Source organism: Plecotus auritus (assembly GCF_963455305.1).
Source record: "Plecotus auritus genome assembly, chromosome: 3".
Lineage (NCBI taxonomy): Eukaryota > Metazoa > Chordata > Mammalia > Chiroptera > Vespertilionidae > Plecotus > Plecotus auritus.
Genome location: NC_137772.1, coordinates 165,023,210 through 165,033,227, shown reverse-complemented (window position 1 = coordinate 165,033,227; position 10,018 = coordinate 165,023,210). Strand labels below are relative to the sequence as shown.

The 10,018-nt window shown below is 39.6% G+C and overlaps 1 protein-coding gene across 8 annotated transcripts in view; it reads left to right on the top strand.

The window, feature by feature from the left end:
- Positions 1-242: 242 nt before the first annotated feature.
- USP15 (ubiquitin specific peptidase 15) overlaps positions 243-10,018 on the top strand; it is a 127,461-nt gene continuing 117,685 nt past the window's right edge. For 6 of the 8 annotated variants that reach the window (XR_013960268.1, XR_013960269.1, XM_080662442.1 and 3 more), the window contains exon 1: positions 243-685. Coding sequence is in view for 6 of the 8 variants with exons in the window: in XM_080662442.1 (XP_080518568.1) it covers positions 597-685 (89 nt within the window). In the remaining 2 variants the exon portion in view is untranslated. The remainder of the gene's footprint in view (positions 686-10,018) is intronic. The other 2 variants (XM_080662441.1, XM_080662439.1) reach the window with 1 other exon arrangement.

The window sequence follows — 10,018 nt, the reverse complement described above, 5'->3', positions numbered from 1 at the left end:
CTCTCCACCTACACCAGGAATAGGAGCGCAGGAAGGTGCCCAGGAAGGGCACTGCGGCCAAGCGTTCGGTTTCGGATTGTTCTTTGTTTGGGCCAAAACGAGCTTGGGTTCTGTGGCTGGCAACAAAAAGACGAGTCGCGGAGTTGTTAAAATTCCTGCCATATCTCAGCCCTGCCCACGCCTACCTTCCCCACCCTTCCCCTTCCCTCAGGCTGGAGTGGTTGCGCAAACAAGGGTTTTCTGGCGTCTCTAGGAAAGAGGTAGGAGAAGTAGGAGAAGGCCGAAGTCGAGGATGAACGGGGTAGTGGCTCCGCGCCAGCGACAGAGGACGTAGGCCCCGCCGCGAAGAGTCAGCCTCAGGTGGTCCCAGGCGGGAAGAGGCCAAGGAGAGATGCAGGACGAGCGGGGACCGATGGAGGGCAGCCGAACTCGGCAGAGCACTTACTCCGCCCCCAGGGCCAAGGCGCACCCCCCCACCTGACATCTCTTTTGGTTTCGACCTGCAGCCTGGGCGGGGCCGCGGGACGCCATTCCCACAATGCTCTGGGGCGTGCCGCCGCCGTCGCCGCCGCCTCCGCTGCCGCTAGTGGAAGAAGATGGCGGAAGGCGGAGCGGCGGATCTGGACATCCAGCGGTCTGACATCGCGACGCTGCTCAAAACCTCGCTCCGGAAAGGGGACACCTGGTGAGGGGAAGGGGTTGGAGGTGGCCGCGGTTGCCCAAGGATGGTGGAGAACTGGGCGGGAACTGCGGGCTGGTCTCTTCGCTAGTGACAGGTGCGGGCAGGTCCGGCAGCGGCCGCCCTGGGCTGCAGGATTTTGGCCGCTCTGGAAAGGTTGGGTCAAAGATTGGACCCGATATGAAAGAGCCAGCGTTCGTGGCTTGTCTGGACAGGCTGAGAGGCTGGCGGGAGCCGGAGCGGCTGAGGCAGCTCGTGTAGTTCTCTTTCCTCCTTCCTCCCGTAGTGCCGCTCCCACTTCAGGCCTTCCCGAACCCGAGGTTACAGTCGTTCGGTGTGGATCTCTTCATGTTTGACAGGTCCTGGTCCCGCGGCTTCTCACCATCTCGCCCTCTTTACTTCTCCAGTCATTTCCTTCCCCGGCATGGTCGGCATCCTAGTTCCCCTTTATTCTGATTCTTGCATTCTTCCGGGAGGCGGGCTGCAGGATGTTTGCGGTTAGTACTACACAGGTGGCATGTGTCCGGGCGCCACTTAAGAGAAGGAAACCCTAGTTTCCAGTTTCTTGTGAAGAGGTAGAGCAAGCAGTAGGAAACGGTAGGCTTAGGAGAGGTACCACGTGGTCTTGTGCTTTAGTAGAGGCTTGATAGAAGCCAGCAGCGTTTCTTAGAAGTGCAGCCCTTCCCTCCCGGTTGGAAGCATAACGTAGGCCTGCAAGAAGTAGATAAGTCCGCTTGAGGTTTAAGTCACTTGCTAATACACAAACTTGTAAAATACCAAAGGATATCCTTAAAATACTGAAGGAAGTATGTGGAGGTTTTAATACTTGTTGGCCATATTAAGTGATATCCAAAAATAAATATATGTGAATGTGAAACAGAAACAGAAAGTGGTGTGTTTCTTAGGAAGGATAAAGCGCCTCTTTATTATAACAAAAATTGTTTTCGGTTGTCGTCACCATAACAGTGGTATGTAGTTTACAGTGTTTTTGCATGTGTCCCTATATAGCATAATGGAAGGAGCGTAAGATTTAGACCTGAATTGAGTCATCGATACACCACCTAAGTTGCAATATGACTGAGGAAAGTTAATTTAAATCTTTGTACTTAAGTATCTTTATCTATGAAAATGGACAGTAATCATTTCATTATATGGGCTTTACCTTGATTCGGTGAAATATTCTAAAAGAAGATGATTTTCTGTTTATGAGATAACATTACGTTTTAGTACTTTGATCTGTCGTGATACTTTTTTCCTACTTTGTTAGGCTCCATACTATATTTATACAATAAAAATCTATATTTATACAATAAGGGTGTGAACATATACTTGCATTACAGCAAAAAATATAATTTAAGAATTGTTATTTATATCGGACTGTTCCTTGATGTTTATTAGAATGGGGAAATTAGACATTTCCTAGAACACTAATGAAACACCTTGGCTTGTGGATTGTTAAAGATTAAATCAATCCGCTTTCTATTATTTGTTAAAGATCAATTAAAAATTCTTAATCCATATAGCCTTTAACCATGTCATAAAAAGATAAATGTGGATTTCCATAAAATACAATTCTATAAATTAAAGCATGGACATCATTTATATAGCTAGTCTCTTTACTGTTATGTTTTTGTTATACTTAGTAATAATTGGTGTTGTTGACACTACAGGATGATAGGAGCAATATGTGTATTGTGGGCATTAAACTTTTTAAAGTTTGGTATTTTTAAAATGAAAGTATTTTTGCTTTTTGACAAAGTTACTGTACATTATTTTAAAGAGTAAATACAAGGAGTCCATTAATTTGAGTCATTTCAGTGCTTTCATTTTAAAGACAAAGAAACTAAAGACGAGGTATTTAGTTTAACCACAAAATGTTTACCCTCACTGATTTCCCCACATATTTTAAGGGGGCAGGGAGAAATGCAGGAGCAAAATGGTACTGGGGAGTTGCAGAGACCAGTTTGATTATAGTGAGCCAGTTTACTTGCAATTAGCAGGGAAAACCTATCTATCGAAAAAGGAACTAGAGCAGAACTTTGATTCAGAGTTTTAAGGTGACTAATTTGATAAGTACAAAGTTCATGAATACAGAACTGATAAAGATATTTAATAAGTTAGTTACTTAGGCTCATGTTTTTGGAACTCATTGAAATGAGTTTTTAACTCATTAAACAGTTATTTCTCTTTTTAACTTTTTAAAAAAATTTTTGAATTAGCCATTTATGGGTATTTGGGCAAATTCTGTGGGCTTTTTTTGTTTTCTTTGTTTTTGCTGAAATGGATCATATGCAAATGAAATATTGTCTCAGTATATGTATATAACCATCTTGGAAATGTTGCTGGAACTATTGAGAAAAAATGGTAGTATATTCTTTTTTTGTTGTTGTTAATCCTCACCCGAGGATTTTTTTCCCATTGACTTTTTTTTTTTTCTTTTTAGAGAGATGGGGGGGGGGGGGGAAGGAAGGACTGAGAGCGAGAGAGAAACATTGATGTGAGAAAGGCATAGATTGGTTGCCTCCCGAACTTGCCCAGCCATGGCCGGGATGAATTTACAAGCCCACGTATGTGCCCTGGTCCAGGAATCGAACCCACCACCCTTTGGTGCTGCTAACCACTGAGCTACACTAGCCAGGGCCATAAGTTTATTCTTGCAAGTTTAATACTGGTGTTTGATGTTATAGTCATATGTATTAAAATGAATACATTTTATTAATTAGGTCGTGAGCACTTTGCAGATAAGGACTGTCTTGTAGTACTTTGGAAACTAATACCTGGGCAAGGATAAAGATTTGATTCTGTATGGATACTAGAGTTTCTGTTTATTTATAAATAGTGAATGCTTTTAAACTGCAAACTGACTTTCTAGAGATGAAAATATGTTACAATGGTCTGAGATGAGGAGGAACAAATTTTATGATATGCTTGGTACTAGACTTTATAGTGACAAAAAATTCAAAAATGATATTTCTTAAAAAGGTGAGGTATGAAAGTAACACTGATTTACATTAGAAGGAGTAAAGCGGTAGTCTCTTAATGCTGTTTCTTGATCTGTGTTTCAGCTCCAAGAAGATTCAGAAATGGACAGTATTAATAAGTACATGGTTTATAATGATTTTAAATACTGGATATTTTAATATCTCCTTAGAATTAAAAATGTTTTATGTTTGTCACTACTCAAATATAACTCAAAGAGTATTTCATTGTCACAATCTTAAACTATTCCTTCTTAGTTCCCATGTAGAATGAACATGAACAAGATTGTAAGAATTTAGGAACTGTAGAAAAAGGATAAAGGAACTAGAATTGTTTACAATGAATGAAAGAACTTAATCTTCAAATATCTGGTGTTTTTTTCTGATAAGACAGAAGGAAAATTTGGAGTTATAAAGAGAAGTTGTGGGTTATGGAATACTTTCTTTAGAGATATTTGAAATAGACCTAGTATGAGTAAATAAACATAACTATAAATCATCAAAATCTCTGCTTTATTTCCCCATTTTTATTAAATGTCATTCATTTACCAACTATTTCCACTAGTTTCATGTGTGAGTATGTTCAATGGCAACACATAGCTAACTTTACAAATTAAACTTCGCATGTCATTTTTGTATAAATTCTAGTAACTCAGTAAGTTTAAGGTAACTTCAGAGTGTAACTTTAATTTGTATTTATAGTCATTTAAAATGTGTATATTTTTGTTTCAATAAATTGCTAAGGAATAGCCCATCAGCTCAGTGAGGTTTTTAGATAGGAGACATTGATTTTAGTTGTAGAGCTTCCCTTCCATTCCTACTCTTAGAAATCTTTGAGGTTTTATTTTTTACTAGAGGCCCGGTGCACGAAATTCGTGCATGTGGGGGGGGGGGCGTGTCCCTCAGCCCAGCCTGCACCCTTTCCAATCTGGGATCCCTCTCAAAATCCAGGACTGCTGGCTCCCAACTGCTCGCCTGCTTGCCTTCCTGATTGCCCCTAACTGCTTCTGCCTGCCAGCCTGATCACCCCCTAACCACTCCCCTGCCAGCCTGATTGATGCCTAACTGCTCCCCTGCCAGCCTGTTTTCCCCTAACTGCCCTACGCTGCAGGCCTGGTCCCCCCCAACTGCCCTCCCTTGCTGGCCTGGTCCCTCCCAACTGCCCTCCCCTGCTGGCCATCTTGTGGTGGCCATCTTGTGTCCACATGGGGCAGCCATCTTTGACCACATGGGGGCAGCCATCTTGTGTGTTGGAGTGATGGTCAATCTGCATATTACTCTTTTATTAGATAGGATAGAGGCCTGGTGCATGGGTGGGGGCCGGCTGGTTTGCCCTGAAGGGTGTCCCGGATCAGGGTGGGGGTTCCCTTGGGGCGTGGGGCGGCCTGGGCGAGGGGCCTGTGGTGATTTGCAGGCCGGCCACGCCACCTGGCGACCCAAGCAGAGGCCCTGGTATCTGGGGTTTATTTATCTTCTACAATTGAAACTTTGTAGCCTGGAGCGGAGCCAAACCTTCTGCTTGCTCCGTGGCGGCAGCCATTTCTGTTGGGATTTATGTATCTTCTATAATTGAAACTTTCTAGACTTAAGCGGAGGCCTGAGCCGGCCAGGGTGTGCGGAAAGCTTGGCTTTCTCCGTCGCCGGGGGCAATCCTAGCCTCCTGCTCTTTCCAGCTCCATGGCTGCCGCCATTTCTGTTTGGATTTATGTATCTTCTATCATTGAAACTTTGTAGCCTTGAGTGGAGGCCTAGGCCGGCAAGGGCAGGTGGAAAGCTTGGCTTCCTCCATTGCCGGGGAACCCAAGCCTCCCTCCTGCTCTCTGTGGCCGTAGCCATCTTGGTTGGGTTTATTTGCATATTCACTCCTGATTGGCTTGTGGGCGTGGCTTGTGGGTGTAGCAGAGTGATGGTTAATTTGCATATTACTCTTTATTAGATAGTACTAGAGACCCAGTGCACCAATTCGTGCACGGGTGGAGTCCTGTCGGGGCGGATCAGGGCTGGGCCTGTCAGGAGGAGGAGATGGCGGGAGGTTGGCCAGCCGGCCAGCCCCGATCAGGGCCAGGCTGGCCAGGGGGAAGGGCTGTGGGCCTATCGTGGTGGGGTGGGCCGATCAGGGGAGGGGCTGGCTGGGGGAAAGGGGTGGGTGTTTGGCTGGCCTGCCCCACCCTTGATCAGGGTGGGAGAGTCCGGTAGTGTGCCGTACTTATTAAAGGATACTTTTGAGAACAGTAACTGGGAAGAATGGGAAAAGAGCAAGTTTGAGCAGAGGAATAAGTAAAGCTGCAATGCTGGCCAGGGATCAGCCTCAGTGAACCACATAGAGAGCTCTTGGGTCAATGGGGAAAAAAGGATACATATGTACCTGATCGGGCTGGTTTGCTGGCCACAGTGGGCATCATGGCGACCAGTCATTATGGTCGTTAGGGTGGCTGGCTTTTTATATATATATAGATGGTGGCTGGCTTTTTATATATATATATATAGATGGTTCCTTATGCTTGTACTAACAGAAAACAGCCTTCTAATCACATCAGTTAATGTAAATGGGCAATATTAATCAGTATGAATTCCAAATTGTTTAGTATATATTTCCTAAAGAAATTTTTACATTACTATTAATATTAATTTTAGTTGTGCCAAAGTGTTTATCACTAAATAGGGTATGTTTACATCATTTTCAGGAAATAAAACCAGAAAGCAAAACTTTTTTAGTGTTGGTAAATTGATGAAAATAAGGACAGAAATAGTGGCATTCAAGCATGTTTTTCACATTTTAGTTGCTTAAAAACTAGAGAAGCATTTTTTTTCCTAATTTAAGCCTTTTCATAAATGTTTATAATCACTTATACATTGTTAGTGAATCCATGGTTAATGTATACTACTTGTCCAAGATGATTCAGAGCTTTAATCAGTGATTTTCTTTCTTTCTCTCTCTTTCTTCCTTTCTTTCTTTTTCTTTCTTTCTTCCTTTCTTTCATTTATTTATTTTTATTGACATTCTGACTTTATTTTTTTCTAAATCATACCATTTCCCATTAGCGCATGCAGGGTATTAAATAAATGGTCATTTTTACAAAATAGTCGTGTGACAACTATTAATCTTGCTTGCATATAAGAATAGTAAGAAAAAGTTAGTCTGACCCTGACCTAAAAACACATGTTTTAAGTACTTACACATGTTAACTTGTTTACTTAGAACCTCAATTCAAGGGCACTAGAATGTGAATATGCCATACTTCACATTTGACTGAATGGGAATCCTAGGCTCAGAGAGGTGTTCACACAGTGATATATCTGAGATTTGAACTCAAGTCGTTTGGGACTTTAATACAGGTCCTAAAATCACTGCACTACACTGCCTCTTATTTTAAAAATACATTTAAAATGTAGTTTCACTTTATAAAGAAAAATTGACTTTTTTTTTCCTCTTTAAATGGATCTATTTTATTTTAGTGGCTCAGTATAACATTTTATTCCCCCACTCATCTCTTGTGAATCTTCAGTTTAGATATGACAGAATATGTAGACAATCTTAATATCTTGCTTTTGGAAATTAAAATATGTTTAAAGATTAATAGATGATTAAGTGAATATGTAGAATAAATGTTATTTTGATCCAAAAGTGCATTTAAATTAAAGAAACTGGGATCATTTATTGAGATTTTGGATTTTAATTGTTTATCAGTAATTATAAGCTTTTATTAGGGGCCATGTGGTTCCTTGTCTTATAGTTTTACAGAAATAATATATCAGGCAGATAGAAAGAGATTGTAGGATATTTTGTTTTAGTACTTTACCTGTATCTTAAAAGTGCTAGTTTAGTCCTAACCAGTTTGGCTCAGTGGATAGAGCGTCGGTCTGTGGACTGAAAGGTCCTAAGTTCAATTCTGGTCAAGGGCATGTACCTTGGTTGTGGGCACATCCCCAATAGGGGATGTGCAGGAGGCAGCTGATCGATGTTTCTCTCTCATCGATGTTTCTAACTCTCTATCCCTCTCCCTTCCTCTCTGTAAAAAGTCAATAAAATATATTTATTTTACAAAAAGTGCTAGTTTATAGTGAGCCACTAATAAATACATAGGCTCTTTTTTTGGACAGACCAGCCAGACAATGCAAATATGAATGATTGACATTTTATGTTCCAGGTTTACCAACTGATATTTTTCAGAAATAATTCTTTTAGTAAATTTTCAAAGTAAACGACATTTGAATTAAGACAGTAGAAGGTACATGACTGTACTATTATCTCTTTAAAACTCCTGAAAACACATTCCGAGTAGCATTGCTGCTAATAGAACAGTTTTTCCATCTTAGTCTTTAATTATATTCATTTTATTACATGAATTTACTAATTTTTCTTTTCTTTATTTTGAGAATCACATTATTAATAAGCCATGATTTTTATAAAAGTGAAGTGAGCCAGCCAGTGTTGCTCAGTAGTTGAGCTTTGACCCATGAATCAAAGCGCATGTCTGGGGTGCAGGCTTGATCTCCAGCAGCGGGGTGTACAGAAGGCAGCCGGTCAATGTTTCTCTCTCATTGATGTTTCCATCTCTCTGTCCTTCTCCCTTTCTCTCTCTCTGAAATCAAGAACATTTTTTTTTTAAGTGAATTGAAACCATCAGATATATTGGCGGGTAGATAAGGGGAAGGTTGAGAAGTATGTTTACATGTATTATCTAATTTGATCCTCAAAATAAGAATCAAGTATGTATTTATATTTCTTTTAGATAAGGAATCTGAACTCAGAGAAATCAATAGATTTATTTGCATATGATTTGCAAGTGATAATATCACCACTAGTGAACATTTGAGTGCTTACTCTGTGCCAGCCACTATTCTAAATGCTTTATCCTATGTAGCCTTTCAAGTAAGTGCTCTTATTTACCTCACTTTATTATAAAATAGATGTTTGATAATTTCAGAGCTGGTTTATGTTTAAATACATGGTTTATAATGATTTTAAATACTGGATATTTTAATATCTCCTTAGTATTAAAAATGTTTCATGCTTGTCACTACTCAAATGTAACTCAAAGAGTATTTCATTGTCACAAACTGTTCAACTGTTCCTTCTTAGTTCCCATGTAGAATTTTTTATCAATTACTAGTTTTTTTTTCCTTCCTTGAGTAATGGCATTTCAGATTGTGCCTCTTATTTTTATTTCCTATTACCAATATAATTCATACTCTAATATTTATTCCTTTGAAGTCATTTAAACAGATTCTTTCTCCATCTGTTCTTTAAACAAAAGATTGTAGTTCCTTTTAGTTTATAATCCAGTTTACACAGAAGTCACTACTAAAGAAACCAAGAATAAGACTAGTAGTAAGTGACCTCAGTTTTGGATACATATTAAAATAACATATCTGAGAATGTAAAAAATGGCTGATCAGAAAGAAGTAAAGAGGTCAGCTTGTAATATAAGGCAGAAAACCTCTGGAGGATTAACCTGTATTTCATTATGCCTAGAACACTTTTACTGCTTCCACTGGTGAGATTCTGCATGGTTTCCTTATACCTCTCCAATAAGAAAAGGATGATAATGACAATTTTTTTCTTCTCCATGAAGGGAGCTAAGAATGCAAACACTCCTTCCATTCTCCTTTTAGCTTTGAGAAGACCAGAAATTAGTGGATCATTCCTTACTGTTAGGGAAAATTGTTTATCAGAAGTAGCTATAGAAAGGACTTCCTTTGTGAAAGAAGTCAAAGGCTCTTACAAGCAAATCCAAGAGTGACTCAGTTAAATCAAAACCTGGGAGCATTAGAGATAAAATTAATTTTTTGAAAAGAGCATCAAGTTCCTTTAGTAAAAACAAAAAGTTAGAAATGATAAGGGTGAATTGATTGTGGTAAAAAAAGACCTGATAATTAGATTGCTTTATATTATTTAATAATATGTTTTAACAACTTGACACAGTTTAACAATTTAATAAAGATATTTATCTTTGATATAGGTGGAAAATTTATATTCATAAATTTGAATGGATTTGAAGCTGAAGAACCTTTTGATTCTCAGGAGAGGTATAGCTAAATAATTATATATACCATATAGTTTAGGCCATGGTAACCACTTGTTTATCATGTTAAGAGCTTTTTACATGTATAAAATAAGTGAGTATTCTCATTTTACAGTTACATAAATTGGGGTACAGAGTTCAGTACACATAGTCAGTGGTAGAACAGAGATTCTAACCTAGACAGTCAACTCTAACAGCCTGCATTTTCAACTGTACTGACTGCCTATGAGTGATAAAGCCATATCCATATTATGGAAGCAACTTTTTGAGGGATGAATACTTGGAAGTATTAAAATCAAGAAGTGACAGCTTGTCACATTAGTAAAACACCATGT